Raw genomic sequence first — 22964 nt, 5'->3', positions numbered from 1 at the left:
TTCTCTATCATTGCCCAGGAGCCCCCCCCCCCCACACACACCCACACACACTCAGGTGTGCAGCTGAATGGGAGTGCCCTTGCAAAGTTTCACTCCATTGAATAGAATCCATAGAATTCCTACAGTGCAGAAGGAGGCCATTCGGTCCATCGTGTCTGCACCGACTTTCCGAACAAGCTCCCTAACTAGGCCCACTCCTCCACCCTATCCCAGTAAGCCCGCAACTCTTCCCTATCCAGCCGTAACCAGAGAACCTCCAGAACTGGGTTCACTTCACTTCCTGCACCGTTACCTCTGGAGTACCACCTCACCCCCACCCACCCCGCACACACACACACCCTATTTCCCATTCACAAGTTTCATTTGAGAACATAATAGGTGCCACATATATACCGATGACACACAGCTCCACCTCACTGCCATCTCTCTCTCTGGACCCATCCACTGTCTCGGTGTTGTCAAACTGCTCACCTGACACCCAGTGCTGGATGAACTTTTTTTCCTCCATATAAGCATCAGGAAAACCAAAGGCAGTGTCTCAAACAATTCTGATTTCAACGCTAGTCCAGCAGAAAAGCTTTGGATTTCTTTCTGCCTTCGTGGCAGAAGTCGCTGTTGAATGCTGTGAGGGCCCTGGCTTCGTTTCAACTTGAAACAAAAGGCAAGGGACACATTTTGCTCCCTCTACGGTTTTGAATCCTTATTAGGCTACAGCCCTCAGCTGTCGATAGCCCTTCAGTACTTTGTCCAGGTGTGAACCTAGCAGGTGAAAGCTGACAAGCAACCTCTACCGCAAACTCCAGACCCCAGCCACTGATTCCATCCCCAGCACCGTCCACTGTCTCAAGCTGACTCGGTCTGGTTGCAACCTCGTTGCCCTATTTCCCCCCAATCTTGCAACCCCTATTGTCTCCATCATGTCATCCTCAGCCTCATCGCCTCCCTCCTTTTGAGGTGTTCCTTAAAACCGACTACCTCTTTGGCCAAGTGTTTGATCACCTGCCCCAATGTTTGCTTCTTTGGGCGGAGTTGGAGTTTCCTTCTGCTTATGCTCTGTGAAGCGCGTTGAGACCTGAAAAATGTGCTATTTAAATGCTAGTTGTTGTTGTGACTGTGATTTCCATAAAATAATTGTGTCACTTCACCCATTTATTTCTGACTAGCTGTGTAGACACATTGACAGATCTAGGCTGGCAAAGGGACAGGTGATGGAGAGAAAAGCAAATCTGTTGAGAGAACTGCCAAATTATTATAAAGTGACATGATGCCATCCAAACATAAATATGTCCCTCTGATCAAAATGTACATTAAAGATAATTGATTCACAAAACTCAGAAGAGGGACACATTACATTTAAACCACTTTATACAGGGAATAGACAGCTGGAGGAGAAAATAAGGACAGACCTCAGCTAGACTGACTGCAATGTCCATTCCTATTTAAAGATGAAAACTAGATTGTATTTCAATAGCTGGATTGCAAGTATAAAGCCATGTAGGAATACAAAGAAAAATTAAACACTTTGATCTGTTTTCAACTATGTATGAGTTTTAATGCAGGACCATATTTCAGTACCAGCTATATACAAACAAAAATACTGTCCCAGCCTAAATGTTTCAAAGACATTGGCCCAGATCTTCCAATCAGTATCGACACTGCGCACATTAACCCTGCCCACAATTTGATGACCCAACCCTTTTTCGATATTTTTAGCCAGACTTCAAATCCCAGCTAAAGCATCAATGGGTCAGCGCAGATGTCCACAGGGAAGATTATCGGGTGCAAGAAGGTGGAAGAAGGGAGGAGACAACCTCTTCCACAACAGCAACTGTCGGATTCAGGATAGTGTGGTTGATGTCGTTTATATGGATTCAGTAAAGCATTTGACAAGGACCCACATGGAAGACATATAAAGGGTAACATGGCAACATAGAACATAGAACATACAGTGCAGAATGAGGCCATTCGGCCCATCGAGTCTGCACCGGCCCACTTAAGCCCTCACTTCCACCCTATCCCAGGAACCCAATAACCCCTCCGAACCTTTTTGGTCACTAAGGGCAATTCATCATGGCCAATCCACCTAACTTGCATGTCTTTGGACTGTGGGAGGAAACCGGAGCACCCGGAGGAAACCCACGCACACACGGGGAGAACGTGCGGACTCCGCACAGACAGTGACCCAGCGGGGAATCAAACCTGGGACCCTGGCGCTGTGAAGCCACAGTGTTATCCATTTGTGCTACCGTGCTGCCCGACACGATCCAAGATCCAAAATTGGCTTAGTGATAGGAGACAGAGGGTGGTAGCAGAAGGCTGTTTGTGTGACTAGAGGCCGGTGCCCAGTGCCGTACTGCAAGGGTCTGCGCTACATCACTTATTGTTTGCGATATATATCTATATAAACAATAAGATGAGAATGTGGGAGGAGTAAGTTTGCAAGTGACAGGAAAATTGGCCGGCATGTTGACAGTGAAGAAGCTCTTAGGCTACCGGAGGATGTGGACAGATTGGCTGATCAGTAGTAGATGGAATTTACCCTGAAAAGTGTGAGGTGATGCACTTAGGAAGAAGTAACACAACAAGAGAGTACTCAATGAATGGCCGGACACTAGGCAGCACAGAGGAACAGAGAGATCTTGGGGTGCTTGATCGTAGATCCCTGAAGGCGGGAGACCAGGTTAGTTAAGAAGGCATACAGGACACTTGCCTTTATCAGTCATGGCATAGATTATAAGAGCAGGGAGGTTATGTTGGAGCTGTACAGGACTTTGGTTAGGTCACAGCTGGAGTACTGTGTTCAGTTCTGGTCCCTGCACTGTAGGAAGGATGTGATTGCACTGGAGAGAGTGCAGAGGAGATTCACCAGGATGTTGCCTGGGATGGAGCATTTTAGCTATGAAGAGAGGCTGGATAAGCTTGGATTGTTTTCTTTGCAGAGAAGGCTGAGAGGGACCTGGCTGAGGTGTATAAGATTATGAGGGGAATGGACAGATGTTCCCCTTAGTCGAAGGGTCAATAACAAAGGGACATAATTTTAAGATGAAAGGTAGGAGATTTAGAGGGAATTTGAGGAAAACGTTTTCACCCAGAGGGTGGTGGGAGTCTGGAATGCACTACCTGGAAGGGTAGCTGAGGCAGGAAACCTCACAATCTTTAAAAAGTATGTTGATGAGCACTTGAGAGCATCGTGACACAGTGGTTAGTACGTCAAGTAACTATGTTCGATTCCAGCCTTGGGGGGCTGTGCGGAGTTTGCACGTTCTCCCCATGTCTGCGTTGGTTTCCTCTGCTAAAGTGCCTCTTAATGTCCAGAGATGTGCAGGTTAGGTTACGAGGTTATGTGAACAAGGTGAGGGGGACGGGGCAGTGGACCTGGGTGGAGTGCTCTTTCGGAGGGTCAGTGCAGACTCGCTGGGCTGAATGGCCTCCTTCTTCAATGTAGAGAATCTATGATTTAAAAAAAGCCACATCATTCGGGACTATGGGCCAAGTGCTGGGAAATGGGATTAGTGTAGAGTAGCTTCCTTTTTGTTGGTGATGGCTTGATGGGCCGAAGGGCCTCTTCTGTCCTGTATAATTCTATAAATAGGCAGGTAAGTCCTGTGTATGTAGCACAGGTCCTGGAACTCAGTGTCAGAGACTTTCTTGAGGGCCCTGGGCAGCAATATTGAGCCCATCAGAGGTTTAACTTCCTGGACAATTACTGCCCTTGTGTATATGTGCGTCAAGACTTGTGCGAGGTGTACATCTCCCAACTTAAGTCCAATCTCCAATGACGTGACTACCAGAAGATTTGGCCCATTGTCCATCTCCAAGCAATGCATTTGTGAAAGAAACCAAGCCACACAACTCAGAAATGCCGAGATTTCTTCAGATACATGTTGGAAACTTTTATTGAATTCAAAAAAATTATTATTGACATTTCACAAAGCTCTGGTAATAGTTTCAGACAGAAATCATCAGATTAGAGCTCAAAAATCTTTTCAGATTTCCCCCCCTCCCCCCTCCTAAATTGAAATCTGTGAAGTATTGCCTGAAGGGAGGATTGCCAAAGGGGATTAGCAAACCAGTCATTTCTATAGTTGGTGAGAATATGAAATAAGGGCCAAATATATAGGATGCACGGTGGTTAGTACTGCTGCCCCACAGCACAAGGGACCAGGGTTCAATTCCGGCCTTGGGTGACCGTGTGGAGTTTGCACTACCCCCCGTGTCTGCGTGGGTTTCCTCCGGGTGCTCTGGTTTCCACCCACAGTCCAAAGATGTTCAGGTCAGTTGGGGTTACGTGGCTAGGGCGGGGTAGTGGGCGCAGGTGATCTTTCAGAGGGTCGCTGCAGAATATTTGGGCCAAATGGCCTCCTGTACTGGAGGCATTCTATGGATATAAAGGCTAATTACAAAATAGATGGTGCAGCATAGTTTACAAGCCAATTGCTTTAATTACAGAAGGTCTTAGTATAATTTAACATCTGCTGTAAAGGTAGGCGGGATTCTCTGTGGGCCAACGGCGATATCGCGAAACCCGACTGAGTGGAGAATTGGTCGTGATGGCAAAATCGTGGTTAGCATCAGACGCACGCCAGAATGCCGTACTCCAGTGTCTTGACAGCAGGGTCAGTGCGTTCTACTCCACACGTACAGTAAACATCGTTCACATATTATTAACAGGCCCACCCCGATGCTCCGCCTCCGATGGGGAGGAATTACCAACGACGAGTTTCACGTGTGGTTTTAAAAATCGGGAAAGAGGCACCGTAACTGATGAAGGAGGAGGTATAACATGCACAGGCGCAACCTTGGGCTCCCAGTTCTGCCGCTGATAGAGCTAGCTGGGGGGGGGGGGGGCCTCCACCCGGCCCGGATGGTGCAACGGGGGCTGAGCAGGGCATGGGCTGTGGGGTTCGGGTGTCACCCCATGGGACCAGGGCGCCCAGTGACGCACTGCCATTGTCACAGCCTGCAAGGCAACCATCTTGCTGCACATCCTACTGACCACCCACCGCAGCCTTTGGTTGTGTAGAGTGGCACCGGCTCTGCAGGAGGGTGCCGGCCGGGGTCCGCGGAGCATACTGCTGGCACGGGTAGCACCAGCCACCGGTACCCCTGGCAGCAGGAATGGGTGTCAGGGCTAGAGGGCTCTACAGTGCCAGGCACCAATGGGGCCAGGGGTGTGGAGGGCAGAGTGCCAGGGGGAACGGTGGGTGGAGGGAGGGGGTTGAGATATGCGTGGGCAGGGTCTGCAGTGCAGACCGGAGCCACCATGTAGCCTGGTGGACTTGGGTGGGCACAGGAGTATGCATCATGCTAACATATCGGACCGCCATCCCCTGCAGACAATGGACTTTGGAATCGAACCAGGAATGGTGCACTTCATCCTGGCCGCCACAGCCCAGGGCATTACACTGAGGGTGTGCGAGCTGGAACTGTTCGAGGGGGACCCTGGAGGAGCAAAGCCTGCCCCAGAGGAACAGGAAGCAGCCGGTGAGGATGGAGAGCTGGCCACCCAATAGGCTGAGGAGGAGGAGGTGGGAAGAAGGTGCTGCATGAGGCCTCTTGTGTACCGGAAGTGCCTGTGTTATGGGCCAGGGTTTACGAGAACCCCAAAGTATATCATGGGAGTTCACCATTCCCACAACTTTTAATAGATTGCGGTATGGGGAGTACACGGCCCACTCTACAGGTGTGGTACAGCAGAAATGGAAAAGTTTTTTTTAAAGCAAAACACTGTTTATTCCATGAACTCGTTAACTTTTTAAAACATAGTGAACATCTTAGCAACCATTAATTCAAATACAACCCCCAAGAAATACATCACTAAGTAATCCTTAATAAATTCCCAAACAACATCCAGAAGACAAAAGAAACACCTTTTAACAGAAGCACATCAGGTTTAAATTCACTACTGAGAACATTTATAATTCCTTTCATGGCAGACAGAGAAATAGTACACCTACTTTGTCTGGCTTCAGCTCCAACATTGAAACGAAACCAAAAAAACACAGACACACCCAAGCTTTTCTCAAAGTGAAACTAAAAAGCAGAGCCAGAGCTCAGCTCCACCCACACTCTGACATCACTGCAGTAACATGAACAGCCAAACATTGCTTAAAGTGACATTCTCATGACAGCCGTCATTTGAGGACCTTCCGGACCGGGCTTGCCATCAAGGTCTCCGGCTGAGCAGGGGAACAATGCAACATATCCGCCCTTTCCAGAAGCCCGAAATCCACATGGAGGGTAGCTAGGCACTGGGGTCGAGCCACCCTCCGACTATTCACCTCCTCGCAGGTTCCTGTGTGTGGGGTGCACCAGATAGTGCCCCATGAGCCTCTTCATTAACATGCCCAACCAAGGTGAGTGTCTCTGGGATGATGGAGGGTGTTGGAGACAGATCTGTGATGGGAAGTCTGCTGCAGCGAGGGGACGCCTCCTCTCTTTCCCTTCTCCCAGCGATTGTGGGCTGACATATTTGGGGGGGACGGGGAGGGGGGGTGGGGGTGTGTGTGAAGAGACAGAAAACACAGTGTTAGACAGTTGGACGCATGCAGCACATAGGGTGGGTAGCTGATGGCCTTCGTGGCCAGGGCACCCAGGTGGGGTTATGGATGTGTGGGTCAAGGGTTATTGCCTACTCACCCTGAGGAGGTTGTGCAGTTTGTTACGCCTCTACTGGCCTGTCTTGGCAGTGTTGCCTATGGCATCTCCCACCTGCGCACAGGCCTGGTACATGGTAGCGGGTGACAACCTCCTCCCCACCCCCGTGTACAGGGTAGCCCACCTCCTCCATGGGATCCAGCAGTGTCTCCAGTTCCGAGTCGGTGAAACGGGGTGCTGCTCTTCTTGCTGCCATTTTGTTGGCTGGGATGAGTGTTTGGGGGTAGTGGAGTGCTCATACACGGCTGCAGCTTGTCAGCCTCTCGGGGTCAATCCCGACTCCAGCGAATTAGACAGTTTTTCATTGTAATCGGTCGTGTCCCAATTGGCGCCAATGCTAGTCGATGAATTGCTCTGGGAACGCCGACAAGTTTCCTGTCATAGAACACCACCGATTCAGTCCCAGTGTCAACACTTAGTTTCTGAAATGGAGAATCCCAGGATCTCACTGATGCTGTTTACTTGTTCAATTGTTGTCAGATGAATTTGTTTGGTTGATGATCAAACCCTAAATACAAAACAGGATCCAGCACTGTGCCATTCAACCACTTACTGAAGATGCAAGAAGCATCTTGTGGAGACATGCGGTAGCACCAAAAGCCAAATCTAAAGACAGAGTCCATGTTCCTTATAATTTGACAGTGATCAATCCAGGAGGAGAAAGAGGCAGACGTTCTGGCTTTTGCTTCCCTGGTAGCCCGGAGACGGATACTATCAGCATGGAGGGTCACAAAGCCTCCGAAGTTGGAGACCTGACTATCGGATATGGCTAGCTTTCTCTGTATGGAGAAAATCAAGTTCGCCTTGAGAGGGTCACTATTAAGGTTCACCGGAGGTGGCAACCGTTCGTCGACTTCTTTGCGGGAACATTAATCGTCAGCACACTGGGGTGGGGGAGTAGTTTAGATTAGAGTAGGGGGTCAATAAGGGTGGGACCTGTATGAGAGGTAAATGGCTTTTGCACTATGTTTATGACTTCATGTATATTGTTTATTTTGTAGTTGTTACTATACCAAAAATGCCTCAATAAAATGTTTATTAAAGAAAAATAATTTGACAGTGATCAAGACTCGAAACGTTAACTCTATTCTCTCTCCACAGATGCTGTCAGACCTGCTGAGATTGTCCAGTATTTTCTGTTTCTGTTCTTGTTCCTTATCTTGGGCATGCCCTAAAGGTTATCTAAAACATGTAAACACTCCAGGATGTACAGGAATAATCACTTGAATAAGTCTGAGACACAAGCCAAATATGCACCTTGGATATGAAGAAAACTCACCTCATCCACTGTCATTTTCTTATTGAAACTGGGTTCAAATTCACATCCCCAGAATTATCTTGGACATCATACAAGTCTCTGCCTTTGTTCTTTCACTGCTCCTTTCTCTCTGGACTGTATCTCTGATGATGGGCACTTTACAGGCCTCTCTATGTTCTTTCCTTATCCTTTCCCTCAGCTCCAAACTTGTGTAGCTGTTTCGATGAATATTTATCAAGCCAAGAGGGAACTTGCTCTTTCTCTATTCCCAGCACTCTCCAATGCCGCCTGATCTGCTAAGTGCTCCCAGCATTTCTTTCAATTCACTTAACGAGTCCACTGCCCAAATCTGCTTTCTGTCCCTCTTTCCCCCTGCGGTGGCAGTAGCTGAAAATATGGATCTCTGCCCACCAGTAATTGACAGCACAAATCCATACACAACCAGCTTCACGAATTAAGGTTTGGCACGACTGACCAGTATCATGTTGGTGCTGATCCAGCAGTTCTGTTGCAGCATGGGATTGACTCAATGCCATCACTTTGAATGAAAGCAAAGTCAGTTTTATTGTTTTCATCTTCCTCTCCTGCTGCCGAGGTGCAGTCCCATACAAAAAGCATTCTTGACCCACATGTCGTATGCAAGCCTGAATTGAGTGCTTTATCACCATGGAAAGCATTGTCATCAAGCTCAACCGTGCCTGTACCAGGTCATCCATGCATTTGCACATTTCAGACAGATGAAAGGAATCTTGGCTGAGTTTTTTACAAAATCAGACATAGAGAAATGAGAGTAAATTGTTTAAAATTAACTTAGGAAGGGGAGTAGTTCTGTTCCACTGCTCAGTTAGGTTACAGCTCATCTGTACCACAACTCCATTCACCTGTTTTTGCTCCATAATTCCTCGATACCCGATCCAACAAAAGTCTTTCAATCTCAGTCTCAAAAGCTCCAAATGTCCACCAGCATCTGTATCCTTTTGAGGGAGGCCAAGATTTCAACCACAGTTGGAGAAATGTTTATTTTGCTAATCGAGGGCAGCACGGTGGCCTGGTGGTTAGCACAGTTGCCTCACGGCGCTGAGGTCCCAGGTTCGATCCCGGCTCTGGGTCACTGTCCGTGTGGAGTTTGCACATTCTCCCCGTGTCTGCGTGGGTTTTGCCCCTACAACCCAAACAATGTGCAGAGTAGGTGGATTGGCCATGCTAAATTGCCCCTTAATTGGAAAAAATGATTGGGTAATCTAAATTTAAAAATATATATATATTGCTAATCGCATGTTACGCCTCTTTAAATATTAAACATTTCAGGTGGTGTAATCCATACAAGTTACAGAAACACAATGTTTATGTATACACATTTATTTGTGTGGAGTCACATATAGGTCAGGCTAGGTAAGGGCAGCAAGTTTCCTTAACCGAGTCATTAGGGTTTTAAAAAAACAGTAACTTTTACTAATATCAGCATTGTTATCATTGATATTTTTCTACTCAATTCAAATTTCCCAGTCATGGTGGGACCACGGTAAAACTTCCAGTCCAAAGGTGTGCAGGTTAGGTGGATTGGCCTTGCTAAATTGCCCTCAGCATCCAAAAAGGTTAGGTGGGGTTTCAGGTGTGGGCTTAAGTGGGGTGCTATTTCCAAGGGCCGGTGCAGACTCGATGGGCTGAATGACCTCCTTCTGCACTGTAAACTCTATGATTCCATGAATATTAATTTTTAAAGGCAGATAAATCCTAAACACTGACTGACAATACATAAATAACATCTTTGTTTAGGTTTATTTTTCCAATCAGTGTTCTGAAATATTTTCTCCCTCAATAGGCTGCTGGGCTATGGTTCCAGGCATCATTCATCCTCCAGCGCCTTACCCAAGTGGTCACTTTTCTTCTGTGAACCTAAATTTTGTGTGCTAGTAGGCTATTAAATTGCATGGGGCAACATACCCAACACTGCTCCTATTCTCATTGATGCGATAACATACAAAGACAAGCCAACATGACTTACTGGAATAATCAGGAGCGGGCAACTTTACTTGATTTGCCCCTCTCTATCCCACCCACACACAGCACAAACAGGGGATAGAACCTGAGAGTCTTCTAGACCAGTATGGTCCAGCATTGTATGTGTGGTGGTGAAACATGCCTAAAAGCCACTGTACAGATATTTACGAACTGACTGCCAGATTGTTTCAAGGTATATTGAATCCAGAATTCCAGTCTTCAGCTTACACAAAGATTGACGAGTTGCCTAAGATTGTTTTCTGCACACAGCAAATCCACACTCCATATTCTCAGAATAAATGAAAATTGCTGGGCAGCACGGTGGCGCAGTGAGTAGCACTGCTGCCTCACGGTGCCGAGGTCCCAGTTATATCCCGGCTCTAGGTCACTGTCCGTGTGGAGTTTGCACATTCTCCCCGTGTTTGAGTGGGTTTCGCCCCCACAACCCAAAGATGTGCAGGGTAGGTGGATTGACCACGCTAAATTGCCCCTTAATTAGAAAAATGAATTGGGTACTCAAAATTTATTTTAAAAAATGACAATTGCCACCCAGCTTCAAATAACAAGCGATTAAATTGTCACTTTGGACCAAAAAACCTCAGCAGGTATTTTATTTAATATTTACACCTTTGATATTGCTCCACTGAGAATTACTTTATTTTTAAATACAGAATTCAACCTGGAATGTCTGTTTTTTGTTATTTAAAAGAACGAAAATAAGCACACAGCAGTAATGAATGAAAACTCACAACATGAAGAAACCAAGACAAAAATTCCATGACTTTTCTGGCCCTTTCAGCCAGGCTGAACTGTAAACAGATTATTTTGACCTTTTTTTAAACTCCCAGATCTATTTATCTGCAGAACACACATTTTGTTATTAGCATGCTCTATGCTGCATGAGGAGAAGAGGTGTAACTGCACAAGCTGCTGCTTCTATATTCAGCGCCAGAGTGTTGGGAGAGTATAAGCACAGAACAAAGAGCTCTAAGTATGGCTCACACCCCGTTTAATCTTTCAGGGTGTTCCCAACAATTGCCATGTACGCTTGCTGGAGTGCCGGTGGAAATTAGATGAGCTTCTTTGCACATCTCCAAAAGTGCCTGAAACACTCTGAGCAGGCCGCTTCCTTCATAATATTGGGCACAGCCAATGGTGGGAGTCACATATCCATATGAATAGTTAATCAGGAAAAAGAAAACGCTACTAAACTTTGGAACAGCTGGCATTGCTCACCCTGGCATACTTCTAATCTATACTTTTTAGATCTCTTGCTGCAAAAAAGAAAGGTCGCATCCCTGTATTTGGCAAATTTGGTTAGCATTTGCGATTCTGTGTATAGAGGAATTCTCATCTTGGCCCCATTCCTGTCGCTGACCTTTTGCTGTGGAGAGTAAACCATTGCCAGCATTCCACTGTAGGTGGCTTGGTAGAAAATTAAGGCCATGCCAATTTTTCATTAAGTTGGATCTCACCAGACACAAAAATAAAATAAATAGTGCTCTGAAAATGCACTAATTTGCTACAGTACAGTCGGTTTTGAATAACATCTGGGAAGAGATGTGTGGCACCTGATGGCAAGCGACATAGTCAAGGTAATGAGTGACTTGTGGTGTGACAGCACAGGAAGGAACAAGCAACAAAGGTGAAACAAGAGACAACAAACTCTCCAGGTATGGATCACAAGATGACACAGTGGCATCTAACCCACGTCCGGTCTGAATCACAGGACAATTGCCGTGCTGAGAACCTGGAAATATTCATACAGTTCAGCACTAGCTGAAAATAGGGCTGAGAAATGGCGAGCCTACAGGGGGATATAGACCACAGGTTTGCAGTACATCTGCCATTAGACTGCTTGTTCACAGGAGCTCAAGGGGGCAAGTTTAAAATATTCCCTCTTAAAACCTGGGTCAAACTGAATTCAATGTTTTATCATGTATTTGATCCAAACTCAGCACACAAGAGCAGCTGGTCAAAATAAATAACTTACTCCTGCATGAAGTCCTGCAATAATATACTTCTGGTTTTAACCAGCCTCATGACAAAGCAAGGAAGCTACACTTAGAGATAAATGACGATGCAACAGGAACATGTTCCGATGTATGCACATGGTGTGACAGTATTTTACTGAAGCACATTGTCCTTTATTCTATTCACTTGGCCCCATTTAAGGGCCAGCAGTGTAGAGGACTGAAGGATAAGGAAAGCTGCAGGTAGCACTTCAGTTGCTAAGTCCCTTTGGCGTTCGTTTTTTGTTTTTGAATGTTGCAGTGCTCAGCACTTGTTCTGAGTTCAATCACAGTTAAAGTTTCTCACATACTTCTGAAGAGTGCACAATCCAGGGTAGAGAGACCAACACCAGGTCTCACTGTCCTTGCTTCTTAGAGAGATATCTGCAAGCAGAAGAGATCGAATCAGCAATTTGAAAAGTACAATTGTGCAGTTGACTAGTGAGAAATACCAATGTTATCAATGTCCATAGGCAGGACTAATCTGGATTCTGAGAAGTGCCGAGGGTTTTGGCCAAGGATGGTATGACCGGTACAGGCTTGGAGGGCCGAAAGGCCTGTTCCTGTGCTGTATTGTTCTATGTTCTTTGATAAGTGTGGGTCGATGGATATATTTTAGTATATGCACACAGACACACAGTTGCGGCACTTATAATCCAGCATTTGTAGGTGGAGGATGAAGTCATGCAGAGATGCTCCTTCTGGTGGCAACAGTGCTAACAGTGTAGAGTTACATGCCGTAGACATTACAATCCTCATGGGTAACAGTAAACCATGCTCTGGCAGAGACAGGCACTCAAATCCATTTCCTTCCCACCCATGGTCTGTGTAAGTTTGGAAACACAGTTTAAAATGTTCTACAATTAGCGGAGGTCAATGCTTTTTAACTGCAGGACATCTCATCACTCAGAAAATCTTAATTTCCTGCAGCAGTAAGATAGCAATGGTACACGCATTTGTAATGCTGAGTTTACCATAGTGGAAAATTGCTGTATTGGAGCATTTTTGGCAATTGATCAAGAGTTTAGAACGGAGCAGAATGAGGCTCCTTTTTAAAGTTGACAACATTATAGGATGCAGTAATATCTCTGACATTCCATATGAATTTTTCTCTATAATATGAAATAGCAGCAGAGGAGGTTTACACACAAAGCCAATGCACCTGAAACCTTTTCAAAGGGATGCTACTGCCCTGGAATGATTTCAAAAACACTGTGTCAGGTCTGACTTTTTGTACCCGAATTGGATAGTGCAAATCGGAAAATCTCTCAGCTTGGTGCATCCGCTTTGTAAAAAAATGGCAACTCATGTCAAACCATGCTCCTCCCCTATGACCCCCACAGCCTCCATGACAACTCATGTCCCCTTCCCCATCCTTTGCATTTATACTCTCTGTGCTGATTCACAAAATGTCCCCCATGGGCAAACCACAGGAGCCATGTTGAAATTAAATAAAGATTAATATATCTTTTACAGTTTTCACTATAAGCAAAAACTCCCAATCTTGAAAGCCCATTTAAAGCATTTAAATTTCTTCAAGTACTTAACCCTTTATAAAAGTGGCTATATTCATAACCTAAGATAGACGGCTGATCCTTTAAGGCGGCACCATAGCACAGTGGTTAGCAATGTTGCTTCACCGCGCCAGGGACCCGGGTTCAATTCCCGGCTTGGTGCAGGGTTGAAATAAAAAGATACAATTTCCTTTCAAAAGTTTCTGTTAAATCTGTATTCACAATTCTTTAAGATAATGAATTCCAGATCATAACAATCCGTTGAATAAATACACAGCATCATTAATATCCAGAGGAGCAATAATCTAAGTTTTGGTGGCTAGAACCATATGCAAAGACAGAGGTTTTGAGAAGGCTTTTGAAGGATGGGAAGGAAGTATCTAGGTGGAGGGTTTTAAGGCAAGAAGCTCAATCAGAGAGTAGGAAGAAGAAATTAATACTGAAATAAGAAATAAACACCTTCTTTCCACAGAACCATGATGTGAAGAGGCAGTATGTCTGTCCTAACTGGTGTCTCCCTGCCCATAAAAGTATCTATACTGTTGGCATCATTCAGCAACTGGAACACGGGTGCAGATGCTAACAACTGGAGCACGGCCCTTGTTATCTGACAGCATGTAAGAGTGGGAGGCAGAAGACACCCTTACCTTTCCCAGTGTTTATGATTGAGGTCCGTGAAGTCATCTAGCTTGCCAATCTCCTTTAGATACTGTGACAGTTTCAGCAGCTCCCTGTCTTTATCTCGGTTGAGATGAGCCTTCATGAAAGGTCTAATCTGGAAACAAATGTCAATAAAACACAGGCTGTATTTACATCTTGCCACAGTAGTGCCCCATGTCATGAACCAAATTCTCTCATACTTTTTGACTTAATGTACACTGCACTGTGCAAAGATCAAAAGTCAACCAGTCAGGTTTGATTCCTAGTGTCTGGTTAGTTAGCCACAATCAGAGCAGAGGCTAGGATACTACAGCACCCCTGAGCCAAGGGTTCTCATCTGGATTGCTACCAAATGTCATTCTACATTATGCACACTTACACATGGAATTTGGATGAGAGCTGGGTGGTGTTCGGCATTAACAGCCTTTATAATCAATGAACATGTCTGCACTCATTGACCAGGTTCGTACATGAAGAGTGAACACGTGGACAAGGTATCAAAGAGCTGCACACCCCCCCCAGATGGTGTTGTACCGCCACCACCGCCGTAAAGCATATGAAACCAGAGAGAGATCCTTCACCAAAGAGGACCAATCCTTTTCTGAAATGTTTAGCACACAGGGAAAGAGGAGATATTTAATGTTGCAAAATTACATGTTACTCCCCAAAGAATAAAAGCTTGAATACGGGAAATTTTAATCTGCCTCACAGAAGCATACATTTCCCTATGACTTTTACAGAACCAATTTTCAGCATTATAAATCAAAATATAGAACAAAGAGAACAAAGAAAAAGAACAAAGAAAACTACAGCACAGGAACAGGCCCTTCCGCCCTCCAAGCCTGCGCCGACCATGCTGCCCGTCTAAACTAAAATCTTCTACACTTCCGGGGTCTGTATCCCTCTATTGCCATCCTATTCATATATAAAGAATATCTGTTGGCATCACTGCACAGAGCAGCAAATCAATATTTTAAAACGAGACGAGAAAACTGTAGTCAGATATGGCATTTTGGAAAATGATGCATTTTCTTCTAAAGAAATAAAAGAGCAGTGAACAAAGTCAATTAATTTACTTCTCTATTTGGCACTATTTTGTGAGTATCTGGAGAAATAGATGTTTCTTAAAAAGATACTTTAATTACTCTTGACATATTTTGGAATCCATTTCTTTGGATGCACAACAGTCGATGCACATTGTAAAGAATTAGTTCAGTGTGTTTAATGAATTCAAGGTAAACATAAACACAAGCTACTACTTTTGTGTCTGCAGGTAAGACCGAGAGCAAGCACAGAGGTTGCAGGCCTGAAATGGGGGGCTAGGAATCATAACCGAAAGCGACCCTTCTCCTCAATCACTGTGGTGAAGGACATGCCACATCCCAACAGGAACCCAGCCTCTAAGGAGAGTGACACAGAAGTTGCCCAGCTGTGCAGTGTGTCTGGTTTGTTAAAGGGACAGTTGAGAATCTTTTGGCTGAAGCAAGATGCCCAAATTTCTGGAGGTTAGCTAACATACCTCTTGTTTAAGTTAAATATGAGACAGGTTAAGTAAACCAACTGGTCTTTTTAAAAAAAAAATATTTTTCTTCAAGGCTTTATAATATATATATATATATATATATATATATATATATAAAATCTACACAAAAATATCAGAAGACCAAAACATCAACTTGAACAAACAGCCACAAATACCCAACTTCCCCCGAAACCAACACCCCACGTTCCGCCTTCTCAAATTTTACACCCACCCCCGGGCGAACCCCTCTGCCGACCCTCGCGAAGCAAACTTAACCTTCTCCAGCCTTAGGAATTCTGCCAGGTCACTCATCCGCAACCCCACCGTTGGCAGCTCCAAGTCCCGCCAACGCAACAAAATCCATCTCCGGGCTCTCAGGGAGGCAAAATCCAATACGTCGGCCTCTCCCCTCTCCGGATCCGGAGCCACCCCCACACCCTCGGACATAACATCCGAGAATCCCTGCTAGAACTTCCTCAGTTCTGGACACGCCCAAAACATGTGGAGGTGATACGACCCTCCCCCTCTCACACACACGGCCCACACCTGCCTTCCACTCCATCAAAGAACCTGATCATCCTTGCCACCATCACGTGGTTCCATGTACCATCTTAAACTGGATGAGGCTCAACCTCACACACGATGAGGATGCATTCACCCTCCTCAAGGCCTCTACTCATGTCCATGCCCGCACCTCCCCTCCCAGCTCCTCCTCCCATTTGCGCCTAATCTCCTCCACCTGAGCGCCCTCCCCCTCCATCAATTCCTTGTAAATATCCAGCACCCTCCACATATCGTCCTCCGACAACAACTTGTCCTGCAACTCCGGAGGAGGCAGCCCCGGAAAACATAGCACCTCTCTCCTCATGAAATCCCTCACCTACAGGTACCTAAAGTCGTTCCCCATGAGCAACTCATACAATTCCTCCAGCCCTGCAAACTTGCTCTCTATAAACAAGTCCCCAAAGCACTCTATCCCCACCTGCTGGCACTCCCAGAACCTCACATCCAGCCCGCTGGCACAAACCTATGGTTGTCGCATATCGGCACCACAATGGAAAGCTCTCCAGCCCAAAACGTTGCATGCACTGGCTCCACACCCGTAAAGCCAAAACCACCACTGGGCTCATGCGTACTTGGTCAACCGTGCCCTCACCCCCGTCCCCCAACACGACGCCGCCTCCACCTTCCCCAAACCAATCTCCGCCCATTCCCTTGCCATTGCAATGTACACTACCCCCCCCCCAAACACCATCATTTTCACCATCTGCACGCACCCAGCCAGTGACAGCAGCAACATAAAATCTTAAAATCCACCTTCATTCCCTCTACCAATCGTGCCAAATTCAATTTGTGTAGCTGGCCCCAGCTCCACACCACCTCGATCCCTGGATACCTAAAACTCGCCCCCACCATCCTGAACCACCCCAACCTCCTCTCTTGCCCTCTAGCATTGATTGGGAACACCTCACTCTTCCCCCATGTTCAATTTGTACCCCGAAAAACAAATAAATTCACTCAAAATCTCCACAATTCCTCCAAAGCTGCCCATTGGGTCCAAGATATATAATAACAAATCGTCCGCATATCGCAAAACTCTATGCTCGCCACTCCCCAGCTCAATCCCTTTCCAGTCCCTCGACACTCTAAGCGTCATTGCCAACAGCTGTAGCGGCAAGGCAAACAGCAACGGGGAGAGCAGACATTCCTGTCTCGTCCCCTGATGTCATCCAAAGTACCCAAACTCAGCCAGTTTGACCGAACACTTGCCCCCGCCACCCAGTACAACAGCCGAACCCAATCCACAAACCCTGCCCAAACCCAAACCGACCAGCACCTACAACAAATATGCCCACTCCACTTGATCAAAGACAGGCCTTCTCTGTATCCATTGTCACCACTACTTCTACCTCATGCTCTCCGTGGGCTTCATAGTTACATTAAAAAGCCTGTGCACATTTGCCAACAATGGCTTTCATTTCATAAATCCCGTCTGGTCCTCCCCTATCACCCCCGGCACACAGTCCTCAATTCGCAATGCTGACACCTTCGACAACAACTTAGCATCAAAGGTTCAGCAGCAATATCGGACGGCACGACCCACACTGCTCCGGGTCCTTATCTTTCTTTAAGATCAAGGAAATGGACGCCTGTGACGGTGTGGGAGGGGAGCACCCCCACTATCCCTGGCCTCATTGTACATCCTCACCAACAACGGCCCCAGCTCCGCACCAAACTTCTTAAAACACTCTACTGGGAACCCATCCGGCCCCAGGGCCTTCCTCACCTGCATGCCACCTATGCCGTCCATCTCCTGCCTTAACCCAATCTGGGACCCTGACACTGCACCCACTCCCTTTGCACCTTAGGGAATTCTAACCCATCCAGGAACCACCGCTTCCCCTCCTCCCCAGAAGGGGGCTCCGACTCGTACAACTTCCTATAGAAGGCCTCAAATGCTCTATTCACCCCCCTCCGGATCCATCACCACCTTACTCCTCGTCCCTCACCCTACAAATCTCCATCGCCGCTGCCTGCTTACTCAGCTGATGGCCAGCATCCTGCTCGTCTTTTTTCCGTACTCATACACTGTCCCTCTGGCCCTCCGCAACAGCCCTGCCACCTCCCCGTGGACACTAACCCAAACTTCACCTGAAGCCTGCCTCTTCTTTAACAACCCCTCCCCAGCCTATCAGCCATATCCATTTTTAAGCCATCCCCCAGCTTGCGGCAGGCATCGCTTCAGGCCTGCCCTCAGATGTCCGCTGCCATCTCTCCCTTCCCAACTGCCACGTTACACTAATATACAAGTAGACATAGGGCAGTATCAATGGGCATTACGACAATCTGATGCAGTCACAGCGGTAAATTCTGATACCACTGGAGTCATCTCCAGGAAATATTAACTTTGTAACAAAGACAATGCGGGAGTTTATACTGCAGCGCTACGAGAACAATTCTTACCTTTAGCCCATTTTGCGGATTCATCAGAAAATTTCGACCAATGTCATCAAACATTATTGTATTTTTTCTAGTGTAGAACTCGGGAAATTTATCCCATATGACACCGAGTGGTTTGACCTGTGAAAAAAAGCCTTTGTGAAATAACTTCTTAGCATTGCTTTAAATTGTAGTTCACTGGGGAGGGTAAGCAGGGAGGAGAACACTACTGCACTTGCGCTATCAATACTGATATAAATTTATCGACAAGAGTTTTTCACCTGCATAAGAAATGGGCATCAGCGCAATTTTTTTTAAAAACAATGGCGAAATGAGCCTGCTTCCATCTCAAGCCCTTTCTTACTGGTTGTATGCTCAAATTGCTTCCAGATCAGCACCAATTAATTAGCAATGTCACAGAGAAACTCCAGTGTCGGAAATATTACTATATACCACTACTGGTATGGGGAGGATGCTACGGCATTTGTTGGAGGAACATATATGGCATTCTACTCTTTATCTAGCCATACCGTATTTGAAAATGAAATGAAATAAAAATCACTTATTGTCACAAGTATGCTTCAAATGAAGTTACTGTGAAAAGCCACATTCCGGCACCTGTTCGGGGAGGCCGGAACGGAAATACGTTATTTCATCAGACATGCTTGCTAAGACAGTGTAGAGGGCTCTTTACTCTGCATTTATTTAATGCTGTAACTGACCTGGGAATGTTTATTCAAAAATGCAGAGTTAAACTCTGCACATAACTTGCGTAGTACCTAACCTTCAAGTGTGAATTAGATAAATGGCCTTACTCCAGAAAGCCAAGTGGTGAATTTTTACATACTTTTATAAGTATTGAATTACAGCGATGTGCATAACAAGCATGCACCTCCCAACACATACCCACAGATTCAATCTGTTCCTATATATAGGGGCGCAATGAATCCCCACCACCTCAATATAATTAAATACCATTATCATGTAATTAACATAGCACAGGGGGAATTTTACTCTGTATTAAACCTATGCTGCAACTGAAATGGGTATACATAGTATAAATATGAGGTGCCTGAAACAGGAAGTACCCCTTCACGAGCAAAAACATCTTTCATCTCAACGAATACAAAAATCACAGAAAAAAGTTTTTAAAATGAAATCTCTGATCAAGTATCAATAAAAAAGCTCTTTAAACTGACTGGTGTAATTTCTCATCAGTACTTGTATTTAAAACAAAGCTGCATTGGTAAAGCTTAAAGAGCTACTTTTACACTCACCTCCACTACTCCTCTCTTTGGTGTATGCACTGTGATCATTGCGGCACTGTCCAACATGAAGGTTATCTTGTAATTAGCATGTGTTGTGACTCCAAGTTCCTGAAAGAATAAGAGAAAAAGCAATGCTCAGCAAACAAACAAACCAGAAAAAAAACTAGAAAAATCACACAAAGCACAATGCAAAAAACTTGCATAAAATTCTGAGTATACATCCCTTCCTCTGAAAATGCCCAGATGGGGGGAAAAATGGGTGTTCTGCTCGTGTTGAACAGAACCAACATCTCCCAAAAAGTTCCACTATATTATAGTAGGAAGATAACTCCATTCATATCATGCCATTTATCAAAACATTTTACCAAGTGCTTCATGTCATGGGTTAATGGTGAGATACAATGACTGTTACACTGGCAAACACAAATCTGAAATGTTCTCTATTATGTAAAACTAAATTCCATTCTGACTGTTGTTGATAAATTGCACAGCAATTTTATGTTGTAACTCAAAAGAAAAGGCTAACAAAAGAATAATTTGTTTACTATTTCTTCTCACTGCAGCAAGTTAAATGCACTTCTAAAATACAAATCCGAACAAAGCCAAAAAAGGGAGAGAATTTCAAAATTTGTTAACTTTGACACTATTGTGATAGTCTTTTGTTACTTGGTAGTAAAATTAAAAATATTCTGCAATGTTTGGTTCTTAGATGACAGTGGAAAATAGTCACCTCAGTTTTGAGGAGGAATTTTCATTTTAATCATTCTTAAGTGCACAAGTTTATATATTTTGAATCTTTAAAACGTTTTACAATATAGAACATAGAACAGTACAGCACAGAACAGGCCCTTCGGCCCTCGATGTTGTGCCGAACAATGATCACCCTACTTAAACCCACGTAACCCGTATACCCATAACCCAACAATCCCCCCATTAACCTTACACTACGGGCAATTTAGCATGGCCAATCCACCTAACCCGCACATCTTTGGACTGTGGGAGGAAACCGGAGCACCCGGAGGAAACCCACGCACACACGGGGAGGACGTGCAGACTCCACACAGACAGATATAGCATGCTCTTTTCTGACTTACAAGGTCATGTTTCACTTTGTCCATCATGCCCAAGTATTGACCTCAAGTTCATAAATGTCACATACTTACTTGGTCCTCCTCACCTCCAAACTTGGTGCCTCAAAGGTTTCAAAGCATCAAAGCTCCATGTTGCTTTGAATTATGAGCCATATGAACCACACCACACCTCATAGTGGTGTTAGATGCCATCTCACCATCTGGGTACTTCCAACTTGCTTCGGTTCTTTTAATACTCAATCAGAGTTTACTAGCCAGATGCAAACTACAACTCGCCAGATGCAAATTGCAACCAAGCAAGGTAACTGGCACCTTAACAGTTCGACTCTTCAATACAACTGTCCTTCAAGTCTGACCTGCTGGTTATAAGAATTTTCTTTCCCCTCTCAACTTTTCAGAGATGGTAATATGAAAAAGAACAGCTGGGAGTCATTGTCAGATGATGCCTGATACTTAGGTCTACGATATAAGATTACAAACTGGCAGGCACAAAAAGTCTTGCACTATCCAGTTATTCAAAATTCAACAGGATGGGATATTCACTGGTACTTTCTCCCAATGAATTATCAATATTAAGGGAATTCATAGTTAAACATGATTCAAGGTGGGTAATCTTGATTAAAACAGGCAAGTAACAATTAGACCCAAAAATTAGAGAACTTGAGAAACAATCATTTTCATCAGTGGAATTAACAATGATTTAATTAAGAGTCATGCACCTCTCCCCCTACCATACTCTGGAAAACTGTTAAAATTCAGGCCCATTTCAACATCTCCCACTCAAGTGCAATCTATCATGAACATCAAAATCACATTTTGTTGTTAAATCAAACACAATTGGATTTGATTTGGCCTTTGCTCTCTTTAAACTCGGTAGTAAATGGTTACCTGGTTTCCCAACTTTGAAAGGGTACACTTGCCTTCTTCCAAAAACAGATTGTGAGAAGGATGTGCCCCAGCCGTGGACATGCCCAATAACTCCCAGCAATATCCTGCTACGTTGCTGTAATTCACTGAAGCCATTTACAGGCCTGATAAGGTTAAGGAATTACTTCATCTAGGGACATCCATCACAGAACCATTCCACCAAGTTAACTTGAGAGAAAGATTCTTCAAGATCACGTCATTCCAATTTAAATTTGCATCTCATTATGCTTATAGATTGAGATTCCTGAATGAAGTGTGCACACACAAGCTCAGCCTTTGCAGGTCAATGAAATTATAGCAACAAGTAGTAGGTGGCACAAAATGGATTATCCAAAGCAACTTTGGGAAAGTGAACTATTATTAGAATAGGCTACAGGTTGCTCATTTGGGCAGTAGCAGTATTCAATTCCCAGCAAAAGATCTAGGCACGGACCCATGTATTCAGCATATAATGCATTTGGTGGGAATAGCACTGCTGGATGTAATCGGGGTGGTGACAGGCACTTGTGGGGTGGCACCAAAGCTCTTTGAGGGAAGGGGCAGTTCCTTGGTGTCTCCAAAGTACGCTGCTGCTGGGGCTTTCACCAACATTGATCTGCATGAACCCACCCCACCTAAAAACTGCAAGAGGTTCCAGTTGGAATGCGTAAATCAGAAGCCCAACTCTGCATACCGCACTTACACAGTATTGGCATTGAAGTTGGAGCTGTGAGTCTCTTGAGCTATTGCACATGTTGCTGCACTGCTGCAAAATGCATCCAATTAGCATAAATTAAGCAGCTTTACCATAAGGGTTTAGCCATCATTCTGGAAGCCATGTCACTGTATAATGGGACATCAATCCCAATGTCATATGTCTCACATGCAAGCGCTTGAAAGGAATAACGCAACTGACCTATTCAGGTCCTCTTTCAAAAACTGAATGTAACATAGAAAGAACAAAAACCAACACATCGAAAACTGGGACAGAAACAGCGCCCTCAACACAACATAAAGATACCTACCATCATTACTAGCTTGTACCATATCTGCTCGGAGTGCTTTATAGATTCACTGGATACAAAGCAAACAAAATAGGAAAATTCGAACAGCATCACCTTTAATCGTAATGAGG

At 45.0% G+C, this 22964-nt stretch overlaps 1 protein-coding gene across 1 annotated transcript in view; it reads right to left on the bottom strand.

The window, feature by feature from the left end:
- Window positions 1-9258: 9258 nt before the first annotated feature.
- The window catches only part of LOC119964254 (ubiquitin-like domain-containing CTD phosphatase 1), a 58447-nt gene continuing 44741 nt past the window's right edge, over window positions 9259-22964 (bottom strand). Inside the window, 4 exon segments of the mRNA XM_038793533.1 lie at window positions 9259-12312; window positions 14090-14217; window positions 18589-18705; window positions 19842-19940. Coding sequence (XP_038649461.1) covers window positions 12285-12312; window positions 14090-14217; window positions 18589-18705; window positions 19842-19940 — 372 coding nt within the window. The 3' untranslated portion in view covers window positions 9259-12284.

The sequence above is a fragment of the Scyliorhinus canicula genome, chromosome 4 (genome assembly GCF_902713615.1).
Source record: "Scyliorhinus canicula chromosome 4, sScyCan1.1, whole genome shotgun sequence".
NCBI classification, from domain to species: Eukaryota; Metazoa; Chordata; class Chondrichthyes; order Carcharhiniformes; family Scyliorhinidae; genus Scyliorhinus; species Scyliorhinus canicula.
The sequence above is the reverse complement of the archived record's forward strand: the minus strand, read 5'-3'. Positions and strand labels throughout refer to the sequence as shown.